This window comes from Grammomys surdaster, unplaced genomic scaffold (assembly GCF_004785775.1).
Source record: "Grammomys surdaster isolate TR1022 unplaced genomic scaffold, NIH_TR_1.0 166, whole genome shotgun sequence".
In the NCBI taxonomy this organism is placed as follows: Eukaryota; Metazoa; Chordata; class Mammalia; order Rodentia; family Muridae; genus Grammomys; species Grammomys surdaster.
The window spans coordinates 6,572,210-6,592,591 of record NW_021604614.1 but is presented as its reverse complement, the minus strand read 5'-3'; the positions used below and the strand labels follow the sequence as shown (position 1 = coordinate 6,592,591).

Below are 20,382 nucleotides of genomic sequence, written 5' to 3'. Positions count from 1 at the left end.
CACACACACACACACACACACACACACACACACACACACACACACACTCTACCTCCTCAGCCAACATCCTTTACCCAGGGAAAGCAGACATGAATCCGTTCCTCCTTCTGCTGCATGGGTGTGGCTTTATGCTCTTTGCATACCATATGTGGGCTGTGTCCTGTTTCCTGTTCTTTGAAGTTTTTTCCAGTGACCAGAAGATGTAGGTGTCCCATTGGTCCAGACACTACACTGTAGTTTTTAATTTTTCCCAACCCTGATTTTTTTTTTTTTTTTTTTCGAGACAGGGTTTCTCTGTGTAGCCCTGGCTGTCCTGGAACTCACTCTGTAGACCAGGCTGGCCTCGAACTCAGAAATCTGCCTGCCTCTGCCTCCCAAGTGCTGGGATTAAAGGCGTGCGCCACTATTGCCCGGCTCCAACCCTGATTTTTTTTTTTTTTTTTTTAAAGATTTATTTATTTATTATGTATACAGTGTTCTGCCTGTTTGTACACCTGCAGGCCAGAAGAGGGCACCAGATTTCATTATAGATGGTTGTGAGCCACCATGTGGTTGCTGGGAATTGAACTCATGACCTCTTGAAGAGCAGTCTGTGCTCTTAACCTCTGAGCCAACTCTCCAGCCCCTCCAACCCTGATTTTAATAAGGGTTCTTAAGTGCTTTAACCTCCCTTCTAGCCTATCACTCACCAGAGGTAGTGAGAAATTAAAGTTATTAGGGTATAGGGGAAGTAGACCTGTTTAGAAATGGTTTTTTTGGAGCAAATCCCATCTGCTTTCAGTTTATTAGACGCCATGTCCAGGCATTTAAGAATAACCGGAGACTTCTTGTTGTGTTACATTATAAAATCATCGTGGACTGGGCTGTAGCTCAGTGGCAGAGTGCTGTTCCTCACTGCACGTGGCCTTGGCTTCCAGTCCCAGCTCTGCCCAAAGGAGAACAGAGTAGTTGCTTTGGAAAGGTGGGCAAAGTGGAATGTTGTGTCAGCCCTTCTCAACTATACTGTTCCTATGGTGGAGTTCCTGATGTAGGCATCATCATTTTTACGTTTTCTCTCTTTTCCCATTCCCAGGAACCTCACACCGGTTACTCAGCTCTACGTGAGCGTGGACGCTAGCACCAAAGACAGCCTGAAGAAGATCGACCGCCCGCTCTTCAAGGATTTCTGGCAGCGGTTCCTAGACAGTTTGAAAGCCTTATCTGCAAAGGTAAGAATTGTGACGTTATCCCAAAAATAAGTAAATAAGAAATGAACAGAACCTTGTTTATTACTTCATTTTTCTTTAAATACAGAAAGATTATATCATCTATTATTTTTTTAATCTTTTCTTTAATTTTTTAAAAAAGATTTCTGTGTGTGAGTGTTTTGCCTGCATGTGTACTGTGTACATGCCTAGTACTGCAGGGGGTCAGGAGACTTTGGCTATGTGGGGAGTAGAAACTTAACCCTGGTCCTCTGCAACTACTGCTCCAGATCACTTGAGACCCCTCTTCAGAGGCCAGAGGAGGGCATGGAGCTGGAGGTAACAGGCAGCTGTGAACTTCCCCATGTGGGTGCTGGAAGCCATACTTCTGTGTTTTGTGCAAGAGCAGCAGGTGCTGTTAACTGATGAGCCCTCTCCTGTGCCATATCTTCGGGGTTTCTTTTGTTTTGAGACAGGGTTTCTCTGTGTAGCCCTGACTGTCCTGTAACTTGCTCTGTAGACCAGGATGGCCTTGAACTCAGATTTGCCTGCTTCTGCCTCCTGAATGCTGGCAAAGGCTTGCTCCATTACTACCTAGCCATAAATTCTGATTTTTAAAATGTATTTTTTATTATTGAGTGAGATGGGGCAGAGTGGAGTACATATGTATGTGCACATACCATGTGTGAGGATAGCATTTGGGATAGGTTTTCTCCTTCCATTTTGTTGAGGAAGGATTTCTCTTACTGCTTCTGCTATTGGGTAGTCCAGGCTAGCTCACTCCCAAGTTTCTGGCGATTCTCCTGTCTCCACCTCTCGTGTTGTAGGAGTGCTGGGGTTATAGTTGCCATTCAGCATTATCATTGGCTTCTGGGACCGAGGTCACTGTGTTGTTACCTGTCGTGTCAGGTGATTTTACACATGAAGCCCTCTTACTGGCTTTCTTGGGTTACTTTCTGGCTTAGAAAATGTTCAGAGTTTTGAGGAGCAAGGAACATTTCTCATGCTGATATGCCTTACCGGGTTTCTCTTTGGCTTTATGTCCTTTAAGAGAGGAACATCTCCACAGGGTTCGTAGCACAGTGTGCTGGGTCGTAGCATGCAGCATGCCTGCCAGGGATGTCCGCAGATAATCGAGGTTTAAGTATCAAGTTAATTTCCAGAAATTTCTAAAATCAAGCATGTGAGCTCAGAAGTAACTTAGTGTGAGTTCACAAGTAACTGAGTGTGAGCTCATATGTAAGTGAGTGTGTGTGTAAGCTTATAAGTAACTATCAGTGTGAGCTCACAGGTAACTGTGTCAGCATGTGAGAAATGCATAAGAACAACTGGGTGTGTTGGGCTGGGTAGGTGGTTCAGTGGTTAAAAGCCTGTACTTGTTCTTATAGAGGATGTGAGTTCGGTTCCCGGCATCTGTGTCAGGAGGTTCACAACCACTGAAACTCTAGTTATAGGAGATAACTATATGGAGATAATATGGGCACCTATATTGTATGCATGTGCGCATGTGCGCACACACACACACACACACACACACACACAGAGTCATACTTTATTTACATACATGTAAATAAATAATAAAACAAATCTGTAAAACAAAGTTTGAATGTCTTCTTGGAAATAGCTGGCCCTGTACTCTTTTTCTTGTTTTCACTGTGGTACTCGGGGAGTGAAGCTGAGACCACATCCTTGCTCGGCAGTCCTTACGCACTGACTTTTAGATCCAAGGTATCGACCTCTCTGTGAATTTAAGGACAGCCGGGGAAACACAGTGAGACCCTGTCCCTACAGAACAACAACAAAAAAAAGCCAAAGCCTCCAAACCCAAAAGCAAACATTAGCTTGGAAAACTGCATGGCTTGGTGGCCTGACATCCTGGAGCCTTACTCCCTTGTTAAGGGGATGCTTGTGATATGGATGGGGTATTGTATGCTAGTTAATGTTTGTGGTCATGTGCACCTAGGTATACGTGTGTGTGTGTAGGTCAGAGCTCAGCCTTAGGTGTCATTCCTCAGGTGTCATCCACCTTGTTTTGAGACAGTGTCTCAGTGGCCTGAGACTCTGGCGAGTTTAGGGTGTCTGGCCAGTGAGCCTGGCTCTGCCTCTGTAACCTTAGGGCTACAAGCACATGTCCTCACAGCTGGCTTGTGTGTGCTTGCTCTGGGATCACACTCGGGTATTCCTGCTTGTAGAAGTATTTTATGGACTTTAGACGTCTTTTCAACCTTGTGTCTACTATTTAAACAAGTCACTGTTTCCACATGGCCCACAATTCACACTTAAAGGAACATTTAATAGTTGTTGACCTTCCCTTCTCTGACCATAAAAGTGTTATAGGCTGAATATTGAAATTGGGGCAAATAAAGAGAACCACAAAAAAGAATAAAGAAATGGTATACATTAATTTTATCTATTTATTTATTTATTTGAGATAGTTTCTCTTTGTACCTCTAGTTGTACTGGAATTTGTTTTGTAGACCAGGCTAGCCTCAAACTCAGAGATCTGCCTGCTTCTGCCTCCCAAGTGCTGGGATTTAAGATGTGCACTACCACAGCCTGGCTGTAATATTCTAAAAAATATTTGTGTGTGTGCGCGTGTACACCACACATATGGGGTTGGCTGCAGAGACCAGGAGAGGACATCAGACCTGCTGGAGCTGGAATTAAAGGAAGCTGGGATCTGCCTGACAGGGGTGCTGGGACCTGAACTCAGGTCCTCTGCAAGTGCTCTTAAGCACTGAGCCACATCGCTAGCCCTATGATGGGTAATCTTGGGTGTCAGCTTGGTAGGATTGAGAGACTCTCAAGAGAAGAAGGAAGAATTAAAATGCCTTACAGCACTGGCTGGGTCAGTGAGGGCCCTAACCAACCGAGGGACTCCTCTCGGTGAGGGCATTGGTAGTTATGAGAGGCAGAAGGCGGGGCCTGTCGGAGGAATTCGTTCATGGGGTATGTGTTCTTGGGACTGTATCTTGCTCAGCCTTTTCTGTGTTTGTATTTTCCTCTACCTCTCTGTCTCCTTCACTGTCTCTGTTGTTCCCCACCCACCCCCTATCAGCTTTGAGATCACCTTCTCCCATTCGCACCTCCCCCACTCAGGCTACTTACTGAGAGCATGTCTCAAAACAAAGCGGCCTCCCTACCAAGTCCCCAACATAAGCTAGCCAAATTTTGTAATTGTTATTTGTCTCTAAAAGTTTGCTGAAGTTTTATGATGGTTGTTTGTGTAGCACTGCAAAATTGATTCCAGAAATTTCTACGTCTCGATGAGCCAGATGACTATAAATACACAGAACAGAGGGTGACTTTCAGGAAATAATACTTTTCTCTTTTGGTTTGTAAACCGTCTTTTTCTCAAAGCTAGTTGTATATTGAGGTCAGCCCTGAGAAGATTGGGGCTTGAACAGTAGTGGCAACTTGGCAACTATCTAAAAATGAGAAACATTTTTCAGGATCTGTCTATCCAGAAGGTAATAGAGTTTTATATGCACCTCCTTTGACTTTTGGCTCACATACATATAAAGAATATTAGCATCCATATATCCTCCAGATGCCTTCCGAATCCAGGCAGCTCCCTGCAGATCCTCTGCCTAGAGGTTGTTGGTTTTCCAGTGGAGCAGGAGTTTAATACCCAGACTTGACTTTGCATACAGATCTTTCAACCCAGTGTTTTAAATGGATGTTTGCAAGGGCAAAATTTATGTTGATTTTCTGTAAACTGTGAAGGAAATGAATGGCATTGCAGATATGGATGATGGACCACCAGAGTCAGTTGAATTTGGTGTGGCCAGATTACCAAGTATCACCAAACAAGAGACTTCCTGGTTGGTGCTGACACAAAGGCTGCCTTCCTCTGCCAGGCAGTCGCTGCTGACCTTTAGTTTTGATGTTAGGCCTGGAAGTGTTGTTTTACATGTACAGATCTATGCCAGAGTTATTTCATGTACAGGAATCTTAGCTTAGTTTTAAGAAATTCTTCAGAAGACTTTAGATACATGTCATTTTTCAAGTTGATTGTCAGGGTCTCATGTAGTGAAGGCTGGCCTTGGACACACTGACTTGGGTTTTGGGTGAGTATATTGCTGTAATCATCGTGTGTGTGTATCTGTATATGTGTGTAACACTTTTTACCCAAATTATTTTTCTTATGATAGTCACGTCCTATTAGTTCCTGGTAAAAATGGGCTGCTGCCTTCTAACATTTGTAGATTTTCTTTTCCCTGTGTGGTTTTTTTTTTTTTGTTTATTTTTGTTTTTCTTGATGACGGACAGTGAACTCGGGGCCTCACACATGTCGAGCACACATTCTGCCCCTGAGCTTCTCCTCCGGCCTCATTCGATGCCCTGTCAGAGCTGAATGAGGCTCTGCATACCCAACCATACACAAATGCTAGTATCCCAACCACACAGACGGCCACTCCACCTGACAAGTACTTACCGAGTGCTTAATACCTGCTAAGGATAATCCTAGTCCTGGGCAACAGTAGACAAGGCGGTGGAGGGCCCTGCTTTCTGGCAGCTCAGAGAGGGGGAGAGGGGATCATTTGCAGGTAGTAGTTTATCTGGCATGGCTTCTTGTTGGCAAGACCAAAAAAAGCACCAACAAGCAAAGTTCTGAGCCCTTGCATTTCAGAAAGTCAAATTAAAAATAAATAAAAAAATTATTTATGTGTGTATGTCTTTGTGCGAATGTATGCCACATGAACGCAGGTGTCTGAGGAGGGCAGAAGAGGGTGTCGGTCTCCCTGGAGCTGGGGTGGCAGGCAGTTGAGAGCTGCCCTGTGTATGTGTTGGGAACCAAACTCTGGTTCTCTGGGAGAGCAGCAAGAGCTCGTAATCATGGATAAGGCTAACAGAACTGAAGCTACGGTTATAGATACTTGTAAAATAGTGAGAATAAGCAACCCGCATAGCTAGCCAGATCCAGAACTAAGTGGACTGTGCCATCGGCATTCATACTAGCTGCAGGGCCAGCTTCCACACAGACCAGATGTATGAGATGATGCTGGTGTACGGGTGAGCCAGGGGCTTGTGCACAGCCTCCTGTTCCTTCTTTTCTCCCTTGGCACTGCTGAATCCAACACCTTTTAAAGATTAATTGTTTTTAATTGTCTATGTGTCTGTCTGTATGTTGGTATGTGTGTGCGACTGCAGTGTCTGCAGAGGCCAGAAAAGGGCATCAGAGCTGGAACTGGAGTTACAGGTGGTGGTGAGCTGCCTCACACAGGTGCTGGGAGCTGAACTTGGGTCACCTGCAAAAGTGACTACACTTGTAGCTGCCAAGCCATCTTTCCAGTCCCTGGGTGATTTATGTAACTCTTCCATTGGTACCTTGTTGGCCAGACTCTGTTCCTTAGCCACACCCGGCTTGAGGGAGCCGGGAACATGTGCCCTTTTAGCTGAGTGGCTTGTTGTGGACAGCTGTAGCTCAGGCAGACAGCTTGGAAGGAGGGAGGAGGCTTGGAGACTGAAGGTGGTTTGCTGTCTACCACCAGGGAATTAGTAAGCAACAGCCGTGAGGGCCGGGAGCAAAGAGCTAGGGAGATGAGGAAGGAGAGTTGACAGAGAGGGGCGGACAGTGGCTGGTGGTCACGTGACTGTAGAGCAAGTTTGAGGGCTAAGTGCAGATCCCCAGTGCCACATAAAATGCTAGGCACAGTGGTGTGTTCTTAGAATCCCAGCACTGGAGAAATGGATATGGGGGTCCCTGGGACTCAGAGGCCAGCCAGCTTAGCTCACTTGCAGAACTCAGGCCATCCATCTGTCTCAAAAAAACACAATGCGGGCTGGAGAGGTCACCGAGCACTTCATCACTGGCTGCTCTTCCGGAGAACCCCAGTGGGTCCTAGCACAGCTCCTCCATCAGTGGCTCACAGCTCCAGGCATCCTAGTCTCTCTTCTGGCCTTCATGGGCGCTGGCCTCATGTGTGATAGCCCCCTCCTCCACCCCAAGGTAGACAGGATCTGAGAAATGATACCCTGGGACATTCTCTAGCCTCTGTTATCATACATACAGATGAGTGCATGTACCTCTGTGTACACACAAAATTGTATATGCACCTGTATGCCGATTTCTAACCCCCTCCACACACACACACAAAAGAAATAATCAAAAGGAAAGAAGGTATCAGTTCATTTAAGAGGAGGAAGAAGAAGCTTAAACATTGGAAATACACAAGGTTGTTACTGAAACCATCTCAGTGGTTTCTTGGAGATGGGAGACAGTATAGTTACTAAATTTTTTAAAAAATACTAATTTTTATTTTATATGTATGAGTGTTTTACCTGTATGTCTGTGCTATGTGCATGTAGTACCCAAAGAGACCAGAAAAGGGTCAGATCATCTGGAATAGGAGTTATAGACAGTTGTGATCTGCCAAGTGGGTGCTGGGAATTGAACTTGTGTCCTCCTTAAGAGCAGGAAACTGATAAGCCAGCCCTCCCTCCCTCCCTCCCTCCCTCCCTCCCTCCCTCCCTCCCTTCCTTTGTTCATTCACTTATTTAGATGTGGTCTGACCATGTAGCCCTGGCTGGCTTGGAACTGGCTTTATTGACCAGGCTAACCTCAAATTTAGTGGAGATCCCCTGTCTCTGTCTCCCAGGTGCTGGGATTAAAGATATATGTCACCATGTTTGTTTTTGGTTTTGTTTCGTTGTTGTTTGTTTTTTTTAAAGGCAGGGCCTCTTGTAGCCCAGGCTGCCCTCAAACTCAGTTTGTAACCATGAATGACCTTGAGTTTCTGATCCTTCTTTAATAGTTTCTGTCCTAATGTTCATCAGTGATGGACTGTGACTTTGAAATTTAAGCCAAATAAATCCTTTCCTATTCCTTTTGCAAAAAGCAAAAGCAAAAGTTGCTTTTAGTCTGGGCATTTTCTCACACCAAAGGACGAAAACTAGAACAGGATCCCGAGCACAAGCCAGGAGATGCCTAGAAAGTGACCAGGGGAGAGTCCTCAACTTGAGAAGAGGAGAGGACAGCACGCAGCTCCACCTCGAGAGTCATTCCACCTGTGTAGCTGAGAGAAGGGAAGCAGAATTTTGCTCTCATTTTACTGTTACCCTTCACAGTGCAAAAGTTAACACCTCAGTGTATGGAGGAGTTGAAAGTGTTGGAGCTGAGAGGGTTTGCGGCCCCATGAGGAGAGCAACAACACCAACCAACCAACCAGAGCTCCCAGGGTCTAAACCACCAGCCTGGGAGCACATAGGGAGGGATCCATGGCTCCAGCTGTATATGTAAGGGTGGAGGGCCCTGTCGGGCATAGGTGGGAGAAGAGATCCTTGGTCTCATGAAGGCTGGACGCCCCACTGGGTGGGAATTTGAGGGTGGGGAGGTGGGAGTGGGGGAGTAGGTAGGGGCACATCCACAGAGAAGCAGGAGAAGGGGTGAGCGGATGGGGGTTCCTGGGTGGGGGTGGGGTGGGGTAAAGGGATAACATATGAAATATAAATAAAGCATCCAATAAAAAAAAAAAGGCGCTGAATGCATATGTAGACAGGGGAAAGCTTGCACAGTTGGAGTCTGTACCACGACGGTCTCTGGTGCTGCCTGGGCATCAAGAAGTGAATGACGCTGGGATAAGGGGCTTGGGCTGCACCTTGAGGCAGGCTTTTCATGGGCTTACCGATGCTGGCAACTGATGGATAGCCCAGAGGCCCATGGTCCTTCACCACTCACAGTGGCCAAAAAAAAAAAATTTTTTTTTTTGTTATTGTTGTTTTCTATATTTATTGTGTGTGTGAGAGCATAAATATGTGTATGTTTGTGTTTGTATGTGAGAGTGGTGTGTGTGTGAGTGAGTGTGCATGTGTGTCCTCACTTGTTCCGAGGCCAGAGGACAACTTGAATTGGTTCTCTCTTTCCACCATGTAGGTTGTACTCCAAGTCGTGGGGCTTGGCGGCAAGCGCCTTTTACCCCCGAGGCTGTCTTGCTGACCTCGGTGGCTTTTTTCCTTGGTTTATTTCTCTTCATAACCTTTAATTTCTTTGCAAGTGAGTTCCTTCGAGGCTGCTCATCTCCAGGCCTGTTGTAAACTTTGAGCCCAGCCATCCTCATTTTGGAGATTAGAATCGAACTCCCTTTTGAGAATCATCATGTTTGATTTATTAAAAGCAGAGTTTAAGGGGAGAGGGAAATTAAAAAGAATGATCAGGAGCTAATTTCTTTGGCTGGTTGAAGCCAGAAGGAAGGAAGCACTTTCTCAAATTGACATCTGAAAAACCATTTTATTAGCGCTTTCGGGAAATGAAGATCCTAGAGACCATTTGGGGGTCTGTTTGATTTATGACGATTTAAAGATAACTTGCACCTCTGCTGAGGGCCTGCAAGAAGGCACCGCGTGTGGGAAAAAGTCATTCGCTTTCACAGGAATGAAAGGATTACTCCATTAGTCCTTGAGGTACTGGCTTGGAATAAATACCATTTGTATCCAGCTATTTGTTCTGTTCCTAAAGCCAGCCACACAGTGGGGAGAAATGGGTTGTAGCTGGGACCAGTCGGAAATGTTCCGTTTCACATACAGAGCAGCCTTTGGAGTTTATTTGGTCCTGGGGATGGAAGGCAGGGGCTTTGTGCATGCCAGGCAAGCAGTATTGTTCCCTCCATGCGTCGCCTGCGCTGCAGCCCTGGCCCTCACATGATTACAGCCTCTGCAGCCTCTAAGCCTTTCCTTCCCCCAGGGATGAGGCTGGGTTTGCTCTTGTTTCCCGTTCTCTGAGGATGGGAGGGCTGAGGTTAGAAATGGAACCAACAAGAGTCCACCTGGTCAATCTGAACCTCATAATCTCATAATCTCCAGAAAGAAATCCAGCCTATGGAATTGTCACCTGGCCCTCAACCTTAGGAGTGTTTGGTGTTTGTTGTGGTAGTTAACTATTCAACATATACGGGCTATATATCCGTTCTAGAAGGCACAACTGAATCATGCTGTACACATTTTTTGATAGGTTCTATATGTGTACTTGTATGCATGTGAAACTGTATGTGTGTATGTATTTATTTATTTAATTTTTATGCTGAGTTTGGAACTCAGAGCCTTCTGCATGTCAGGTTCTCTACCACTGAGCCACGCCCCCAGCCCCTCACTGGGGGACTCTAGACAGTTGCTCTACCATTGAGCCATGCCCTAGCCCTTCATTGGAGGATTCTAGACAGTTGCTCTACCACTGAGCCACACCCCCAGCCCCTCACTGGGGGATTCTAGGCAGGGGCTCTACCACTGAGCCATGTCCCCAACCCCTCACTGGGGGATTCTAGGCAGGGTCTCTACCACTGAGCCACGCCCCCAGCCCCACACTGGGGGATTCTAGGCAGGTGCCAACCATAAACCATCCCCTAGCCCCTCACTGGGTTCCACTGCTGAGTTATCCTACATTCCTAACAATCTGTTTTTAAAAACCTCTTGTTATTACGCAGACATACATATATTTTTTAAACCATGCCTTTCTCTGTTGTATATTTGTTTGTTTCAGGCAGGGTTTCTAGATGTATGGCCTTGAACTCAGGGTCCTTCTGTTGTTACTTGAACACTGGAATCATAGGCACTTGCCACTGTGTTTGGGTTCATTTGCTTTTTAATGCTTTCTGTATCTATCAGTTTAATTTTCTTTGACCACAGTCACCTCCTTATAGAACTGTGTTGGCCTCCCATCTGAGAGGTCAGGTTAGCACACCCTGGAATTGTGTGAGCTTCCATCTTGACTCAATGCTAGTTTTGTTCCTATGTGTTTCCTGGCAGACACTGAGTCCAGTTCCTGGTCATGAGGCCGCCCATCTCATTGTGTCTTTAATCAGTGCTATTTAGTATTGTCTCCCTCTCTCCTTTCCCTCTCATCTGTTTGAGTGGAGCCCCTCCGGAGATGGACCTGTAGCGTCCTTTGGCTAGTGGTCCGTCTTCCGTGCTGCTTAGTAAGGAATGCCCCTTAGGACAGCAACCTCAATGAAAGGCACGATCACAGGAATGCCAGTGAGGCTGTAGTACTCTTTGCTTTTCCTCTTGGCTTGCCGTCACTTCTGATTCATCTTGAAAAGTCAGGCTCAACAGTCTACAGTCTGTCCCCACAGACACAGCTCAGTATAAACTTCATAGGCTCACTTCAAAGACGGAGTCATCCTCTAATAAGTATTAGTTTTAAACTTTTGTGTGTGCGCATATTCATGTGTGAGTGCAATACCTACAGTGGCCAGAAGGGGACGCTAGATCCCTTGGAGCTGGAATTACATGTGGCTGTGAGCTACCTGACGTGGGTACTTGAAATTGAACTTGGGTCCTTTGCTAGAGCAGGGTGTGCTTTTAACTGCTGAGCTGTTAATCCAGCCTCCTCTTAAAAGTTTTATTTAATTACTTAATATTATTGTTATATAGTGTTTGTAGTTGAGTGCCTCAGGACACATTCTAGAAGTCAGAGGACAACTTTGGACAGCTGGTTCTTTGCTTTTATGTTTGGCAGGTGTGTTTAACTGCTGAGCCATCTCCCTGGCCTGTCCTTCCTCTTGGAGGTTCAGCTTGCTGTCATTTCTGATTTTACTTTAAAACACCAGACGCACCTCACTAACTAATACGTGTTCCAGAGAGGGAACCTGGAAAGTTTCGTTCAAGGATCTAGTTGTCTTTAATCAGCCTTTTATTTTTGAGATCCAGTCTTAAGCACGGGGACATTTATTGACTTACGTTAAATAATCCAATTATTTCTAAACTCTAAAATCATATGATTAAACAATCAAGTCCCAGTAAGGCAGTCATTTTCTTACTGTTTGGAACTCCGACATTGGGGTTGGCTTAAGCGATAGTTGTGGGAAGTAGATCTGCTGTTGAGTTCATTGGCTTATCTGAGGGACGAGTGTGGTCCAGACACCTGGCATTCTTGTCAAACTGACCCCTGCCGTGGTTTGGGGAGACCTGTGATGCTTGTGTGGAGTGTCTCTCCCTCACCCCTGTGTTCCATGTACTTTGGGACCTGCGGCTTCTGTCCATATGAGTTTACTGCAGGAGTGATGGGTGGGCTGTGTGTCTGGGAATACTGCCAGGGGATTGGCTTTTCTGTCCGTATCTTCAGACATAGAAGTGTAAGTGATGGGAGCTGACGAGGCGTCTGCTTATTGATTTTGGTGACATTGTTCTCTGACCTCTATATGGTGCTCTGTGCTCAGGGACCCACTCTGTCACCTCATGGCAGTGCTCTTCAGTCATGAGAGCCCACACCCACTCGCTACACATCCTTTTACAAATTGAATATGAAAATCACTGCCTGTCATTAAACATTCCTTTAGAACAGGTTTTTCCAAGGTTTCGGTGGGAACGAGAGTCTAATAAAACAAATTCAACCTCAGCTCACCTTCCCTTTCCTAGACTCCTGCTCTGATGGCTCATAGAGCCTGCTCATTTGGCGGGACCTGGCAGACAAGCCTTTGGAGAGATTCTCTTGATTAGGTTTATTGATGTGGGAAGACCCACTCCAAAGGAAGGGTGCGCTGTTCCCCGGAGTGCATAGAAGGGAGGAAGTGGGTTGAGAGTGAGCATTTAAGCATGCATTGCTTACTCCTGTTTGACTGGATGCAGTGTGGCTGGCTGCCTCTTGCTCCTGCTGCCTTGATGTCCCCACCATGATGGACTGTGTGCCCTTGAACTGTGAGTCAAATTAAGTCCTTCCTTAGGCTGCTTTTGTCAAGATATTTTTTCACAGCTATAGGATTGGAAACTAGCCCATATATCTGTACTGAGCCCTGCTTTCCATAGGAATATCTGCCTCAGCCTTGCTGGGGTTCACAGATACCGTCTGAAATACCACTGTAGGTGTGTTGGCTGAATGGCCACACCATAGATGTGTGGGCTGTTGGTTGGTGTTGAACAATTTGAAACTCTATGGTATCTCAGCATGCTAGAAGGGCTCCATGGGATAGTCTCTCTCCTCAGCATTTGTCTGTGAGCTTTATCATTCCCATAGGCTAAATTTTTAGCAATGCAGTTACCAGATCAACAGTTTGATCTTTTCTAGAATCCTTAATCACGTTGCCGCATTAATTTTCAAAATGTCTGTGCTGAATCACAGCCCCACCATGAGGGAATGAGTGTGCCTGTCTTAGAAAGCCCTGAGCATTGCTATTTAAAAGGAACAAACAACCTGTGCCAATTTGATAATCCAAAGTGGTACCTCATTACTGCTTCAGTTCACAGCCCTTTGATTACTAGTAAGTCGGTGCCATATTTTAGGAGACTGTTTTATCTTGTTTTGACACCACCTCAACTAGTTTGTCTTGAATTGCAACTGTCAAGATAAATCACTGGAATTAAGAGAGCTGTAGGCCTGGGCTGTAATAACCTCACCTGGAATGTGCAGCCTAATTAGAAGCAGCAAAACTCCAACATGTAATTGTATAGGTTTCAACATTTTATTATGACTACTTGAGGCGCCAGGGAGAGCAGTGGAGACCGCAGCACAGCCTCAGCCTTGGTGCTGGCATCTGACAAGATTGTAAGTTCCTGTTTGATCAGCTTCCTCACTTAGACAGTGGAGGGGACTCGGGAATAGGTTTTGTTTTTTTGTTTTTTGTTTTGGTTTTTCGAGACAGGGTTTTTCTATATAGCCCTGGCTGTCCTGGAACTCACTCTGTAGACCAGGCTGGCCCCAAACTCAGAAATCCACCAGCCTCTGCCTTCCAAGTGCTGGGATTAAAGGCGTGCGCCACCACCGCCCGGCCAACTTCTTATCATTCAAAAAAAAAAAAATACTCTTTCAAGAGGCAAGTTGGGCTGGCAGTGGTTAAAAGCACATGCCTTTAATCCTAGCACTTGGAAGGCAGAGGCAGGAGGATTTCTGAGTTCAGGGCCAGCCTGGTCTACAGAGTGAGTTCCAGGACAGCTGGGACTATATAGAAAAACCCTGTCTCTAAAACCAAAAATAAATAAATAAATAAATAAAAATCAAGAGGCAAACTGGATCAGGATGGTTTCCTGGTTTCCTAGTCTACATTGTATGCTCTGGACCAGCCAAGGCTACATAATGAAATTCTGTCTCAAATAAACTGACAAGCACTTTTTAAAAATAACAAAATCTAAACTGTGTTCTGGGTTGAGATACTGCCATGTGTGCTGAGTCTAGGCAGAATCTGCCTCCTTGTCTCTAGGGGTAACAGAAGAGTTGGTGCCACTGCGTAACTCCAGCACCTGGGATGGGAAGACGGGAGCCCCAGGTCTTCTGGGGAGTTAAGTCTGCGTGTATGCACACAGCAGAGGCACGGTGAAGGGAGCTGGAGGTGATGCTCTAGGAAAGAAGACACGGCTTTATACATTCTCAGCCACAAAGCCCAGCCTGTGACAGTGAAGGCTGAGTCCAGGCAGAGCTCTGCTGAAGGCCTTGACATTGGTTGAGGTGGTGTTGCACGTTGTGTAATTGGGCTTCATGGTTTATGTTCTCAGTTATAAGACAGACTGTAATTGTTCAGACATAAAATCCATTTTTAGTTCAAGGCTATAAGGAGAACAAGTGGAGGACCGTTCAACCTTTGGGCCAGAATGTATTGATCCTTGCATTAGAGTATTGACCCACATTTGTATTTTGTGTGTGTGACAGGGTCTCTCATAGCCCAGACTGGCCTTGAACTCACCCTGTAGCCCAGGCCTGGTTTGGACTTGAGAGCTCTCTTAAGTCTTCCAGATGCGGGGACTATTTCATTTCATTTCTTTTTTTTTTGGTTTTTCGAGACAGGGTTTCTCTGTGTAGCCCTGGCTGTCCTGGAACTCACTCTGTAGACCAGGCTGGCCTGGAACTCAGAAATCCGCCTGCCTCTGCCTCCCACCACCACCGCCCGGCATGGGGACCATTTCTTAAATGGTATTTTACAGTTCCTTTGTAGAGGTCATTCATGTGCATTGTGATTTTTTTTTTTTTCACAAATATATAGTGTTGGATGCTACTGGTAAATAATACTTATTTTTTTAATTTTCAAAAATTGTAGATATGCAGGAATTAGGGTTTTTTGGATGCTTACCTTATATTGCAAAGTCTTCTGATATGATTAATTCTTTATTAATATATATTTTATTAATTATATTAAAATATTGATATATTAACATTAATTAGATTAAGAATTTGTTAATTATAAAATGATTAATTCTTTAAATCCAGTCATATGGTATGTTTAAAAAGATTTTTTAAGAGTGTGTGTTTGTGTGTATGTGTGATGGTTTGTATATGCTCAGCCCAGAGAATGTCACTATTAGAAGGTATGGCTCTGTTGGAGTAGGCGTGGCCTTGTTGGAGTAGGTGTGTCACTGTGGGTATGGGCTTTAAGACCCTTATCCTAGTCCCTGGAAGTCAGTCTTCCACTAGCTGCTTTCAGATGAAGATGTAGAACTCTCAGCTCCTCCTGCACCATGCCTGCCTAGATGCTGCCATGCTACTGCCTTGATGATCATGGACTGAGCCTCTGAATCTGTAAGCCAGCCCCAATTAAGTATTGTTCTTATAAGAGTTGCTTTGGTCATGGTGTCTGATTACAGCAGTAAAACCCTAAGACAGTGTGTGTGTGTGTGTGTGTGTGTGTGTGTGTGTGTGCTGGCACATGCATACCACAGCATTTGTAAGTCAATACAGATATGGAGGAGGACAGCTTGCAAGAGTTGGTTCTGTCCTTACAACATGTGGGTCCCCAGCATCAGACTCAGGTTGTGAGGCTTGTTGGTTGCAAGCACTTGTTCCTGTGGAGCCATCTCACTGGCCGGTGATATCTTTTCATTTCTTATGTAGGACCAGCTTTGCTCTGTGATACAGTTTCTAGGAAGGTCCACCATTGCCTTACCATGGGCTTCGGGATTCAGGAGTAACGTTCTCTGTCTTACCATGAATCATATTTTGCTGTTGACTTCTTGTAAATATCATTAGTTTGAAGAATGTTCCTTTTGTTCCCAGGGCCCTATGACTTTTTAAATTATGAATAACTGTTGAGTTCACATGCTTATTCTCATTCTATTGAGTAAATTTTGCTCCTTTCTTCTGCTAATATGGTGAATGGCACTGATTTTCAAATACCAAGCCACATTCCATCCCTGAGATAAGCTTTAGTCGGTCAGTGCATATCTATCTTATGTTACTGAGTTGTTTTGTGTATTAATATGTAAAAGCTGTTTCTGTGTTCCAGAGAAATGCTGAACTATAATCTACTTTTTGGAAAAGATTTAATTTATTTTTACTTATGTGCTCTCTCTATGCTATGCAGTTGCCGTTGGTGGCCAGCAGAGGGAGTCTTCCCCAGGGGCTGGAGTTACGGATGGTTGTAAGTGGTCTCCTGGAAACAGGACCCAGGTCCTTTGCAAGAGCAGCAAGTGCTCAGGCCCTGAGCCATTCTCCAGCCCCAATTTCCTTCTTTAATTTTTTTTTCTTGATTTTGAAATTACTTTATTTTTTTTTTTGCTTTGTTTTGTTTTTGTTTTTTTGTTTCTTTGGTTTTTTTCGAGACAGGGTTTCCCTGTGTAGCCCTGGCTGTCCTGGAACTCACTCTGTAGACCAGGCTGGTCTTGAACTCAGAAATCCGCCTGCCTCTGCCTCCCAAGTGCTGGGATTAAAGGCGTGCGCCACCACCGCCCGGCTTGTTTTATTATTATTATTATAGTGTGTATGAGTCTTTTGCCTGCATGTAAGTCTATGTACCATGTGTGGGCCTGATGCCCAAGGAGGCCAGAAGAGGGCTTTGGATGCCCTGGAACTGGAGTTACAGCTGTGAGCTGTCACGTGGCTGCTGGAATCAAACTCACGTCCTCTGAAAGTGGCTGGTGCTCTCAACCAGCCGAGCCATCGCTCCAGCCCCATCAAAATTATTTTGATGAGTGTTGGTGGTGCAGGCCTTTAGTCCCAGCATTCAAGATGTAGAGACAGGTGGATCTCTGTGAGTTTGAGGCCAGCCTGCTCTACAGAGCCAGTTCCAGAACAGCTAGGGCTACACAGAGAAACCCTGCCTTGAAAAGCAAAAGCAAACAAAACTGTATTCCTTGCCATTTCACACATGTATATAACCCCCAGTTCCTCTCTTACTCCCCTCCCATTCTCACTGAACCCCTCTTTACCAAGAACTCCCTCCTGTTTTCTTGTCCCCCCCCAACCCCACCCCTTTTAATGCATTTGAATTTAATTAGGGCTGCTGGAGCGAGCTGACCTGTAATTGGTCAGAGCATTGCAGTGATCTCGTAAGCACAAGGTGCTCCTCCTGTGCTCTGGAGGAGCTGAGCGCATTTTCTAATCCCTTTGATCCGTTTCAGAAAGCTGCAAGTACTCCATCATTCCATGTCCATCTGTAAACTGGCGGTAATCGTCCCATCATGCTCTGCTGTCGCCTCTCCGGCTCCCCTGTGTTTCTCTTGTCCTCTCCTCGTTGGTTCCGTCTACAGCAATACATTGTTGTAGTACTCTCTCCAGTTACTGCTGAGATGGTAGTCAGCTTTTAAAAAGCCATACATGTGTTCTCATTCTCTGTCTTTCTGTCTCTCTGTGTCTGTGTCTGTGTCTGTGTCTGTGTCTTGTGTCTTGTGTCTGTGTCTGTGTCTTGTGTCTGTGTCTGTGTCTGTCTCTCTCTCTCTCTCTCTCTCTCTCTCTCTCTCTCTCTTTTCCTCTCTGTGCGTGTGTACACACACACACGCACACACAAGCCATGTACATGTGGTAAACTCAGAGGACAGCTTTCTGTAGTGGATTCCCTTCTTCTGTTGAAGTGTCCCTTATTTCTGCCAGTGGGCAGCATACTCCGGGGTGGCTGCCCCTTGAGCTCCCAGCTGATTCTCCTGCCTCTGCCTCCCATCTCTCAGTAGGAATGCTGGGGTTACAAATGTGAGCCACCACGCCTGGCTTTTTACGTGGGTTCTGTAGATAGAAATCAAGTTGCTGCGATTGCATGGTAAGTGCCTTCCCCCAACAAAAGTGACGTACAGGGCAAAGGGCTTGTTCTGCTCCCGGTCAAGGCTCAGTGCAGCAGCGGAATGACAGGGAGGGCAAGGCTGCAAGCACCTGAAGCAGCTGGTCACATGACATCTGAGTCGGGACCAGAGCACTGAATACATGCTACTGCCCAGCATCCTTTACACGTTGACTGTCCAGCCAGGGAACGGTCCTGCTAGCAGTGAGGACATGACTTTTCCTTTACACTGTCCAGCCAGGGAACGGTCCTGCTTGCAGTGAGGACGTGGCTTTCCCACATCAGTTAATACAACTAAGATAGCCCCTTAAACACATGCTCAGAGGCCCAGCCCACATGCACTTCTGGATTCTGTCAAGTTGGCATTAACCAGAGTGGGCAATGTGAGATGCTGTCTCAAAACAAATAAATAAAAATCTACCTTTAAGTTGTTCCCGCTCTGTTTAACTCACGTGCCTTCTGGTAATGATCTTCTGTTGCTACCTCTTTTGTCTTTGAGGAAAAGATAGCCAAGCCTACTTGGAACTCTGCCAGACTTGGGAAGATTGAGACAGTATTCTTTTCTTTTTGTTCCTTTTAAAAATTACTTTATTATTTTCAATGTGTATGAGTGTTTTGCCGGAGTGTGTGTCTACAAACTATTTCCTGGTGGCCATGGAGTCCAGAAAAGGACATCAGATCCCCCTGGAGTTTCAGATAGTTCTCATCTGTCATGTGGGTGCTGGCAATCAAACCTGGTTGCTCTGGAACAGCAGTCAGTGCTCTTCTCCGCTGAGCCATCTCTCCAGCTCCAGGGACAGTATCCTTCAAGACTGACGGAGGCCTCTGCTGCATGGGACCCACTGTGGGTCATCAGTCTGGAGCTTTCTTCCCAGTGACAAGAAATGAATGTTTTTGCTGAGACAGAGTTCCTCTTTCAGTAAAGAAAGACTAAAGATCAATACATATTAAAAAGTTAGAACCGACCTGCAGATTACCCACAGAGTAAGAACTTGGGAGGGAGTAAAGGAGTTAATGAAACAGAAGACCATCCACAGAATAGAGATGATATAAAAACCAAAGTTGGCTCTTAACAAAAAGCCTGTGAGCCTGCAGAGTCAGTCAGCGAGCGAATCAAGCTAAGACAAATGTGGGATATTAGGGATGGAAAGGAGTGTGGCTGGGCTCACCGTTCTCTTCCTGTGAAGAGACTCCATGGCTGAGGTGCTTATAAGAGGAAGAATGTTGAACCGGGGACTTGCATACAGTTTCAGAGGGTGAGGCCATGACCATCATGTCAGGGAGCATGATTGTGGCTGGGAGGGCAGGCAGGCGGGCAGGCAGGCGGGCAGGTGGGCATGGTGCTGGAGCAGTAGCTGAGAGCTCACATCTGATCTGCAGGTTGGAGGCAGAAAAGAGAGATTGGGCATAGTACGGACTTTTGAAACCACAAAGCTGCTCCCCCAACACCTATGACACACCTCCTCCACCAAGGCCACACTTCCTAATCCTTCCCAATCCTTCCCAAAACAATTCCACCAATTTTAGGAAAAGCATTCAAATATATGAGCCTATGGGACCATTCTCACTCAAACTATCACACTGAACATCTTGAGATGCTGAAGAACCAGAGGAGGGATATGGGAGATGGTGCAGTGGGCCAGGTCCTCACTATACAGAAGCCCGAGGCTCTGAGTTCTAATCCTTAGCACTTATGTAAAGCCAGACTTAGCTCATCTTCAGTATCAGTGCCCCTGTGTTGAGATAGGTCAGCTAGCCTGGGTTAGGCACAGTGAACAACCAAGGAAATCCCATCTTGAGGTAGAAGTTGAAGACGTACAATCCAGGTAGTCCTCTGACCTCCACACTTGTCCTATGGCATGTGTATGGATACCTGCATGCAGGCTCACAAATCTGTATACACATATGTCATACATGCAGCTGGAGGTTCAGGTAGTTGTGATCATCTGCTGGGTCCTCTGTAATAGCAGGGAGTGCTCCTAAGCACAGAGCCATCTCTCTAGCCTTCTGGTTTTGTAATTTAAAAACCTGTGCAAAGAGAGTTGCAGGCCCAGGTGGCTTCACGGTTGACTCACTGTAAGCCCCAGGAAGGACAAGGCCGGCTCTCCACAGCCTCTCCAGGAAGAAGTCCAGGCCCTCTCCCGCTCAGACCTTTGCTTTTGGTAGTAATGACTTTGCTGGGCACGCTAATGCAACACCTGTAATCCCAGAGCTCCGATAGAGGCGGAAAGATCAGAACGTCAAGGTTATTGGCTAGATGGGGAGTTAGAAGCCAGCCTGGACTTCGTCAGAGC

At 45.8% G+C, this 20,382-nt stretch overlaps 1 protein-coding gene across 1 annotated transcript in view; it reads left to right on the top strand.

Moving 5' to 3' along the window:
• Positions 1-20,382, top strand: part of LOC114619990 (S-adenosyl-L-methionine-dependent tRNA 4-demethylwyosine synthase) — a 75,596-nt gene that overhangs the window by 34,882 nt on the left and 20,332 nt on the right. Inside the window, exon 13 of the mRNA XM_028765944.1 lies at positions 1,073-1,208. Within this exon, the coding sequence (XP_028621777.1) occupies positions 1,073-1,208 (136 nt within the window). The remainder of the gene's footprint in view (positions 1-1,072; positions 1,209-20,382) is intronic.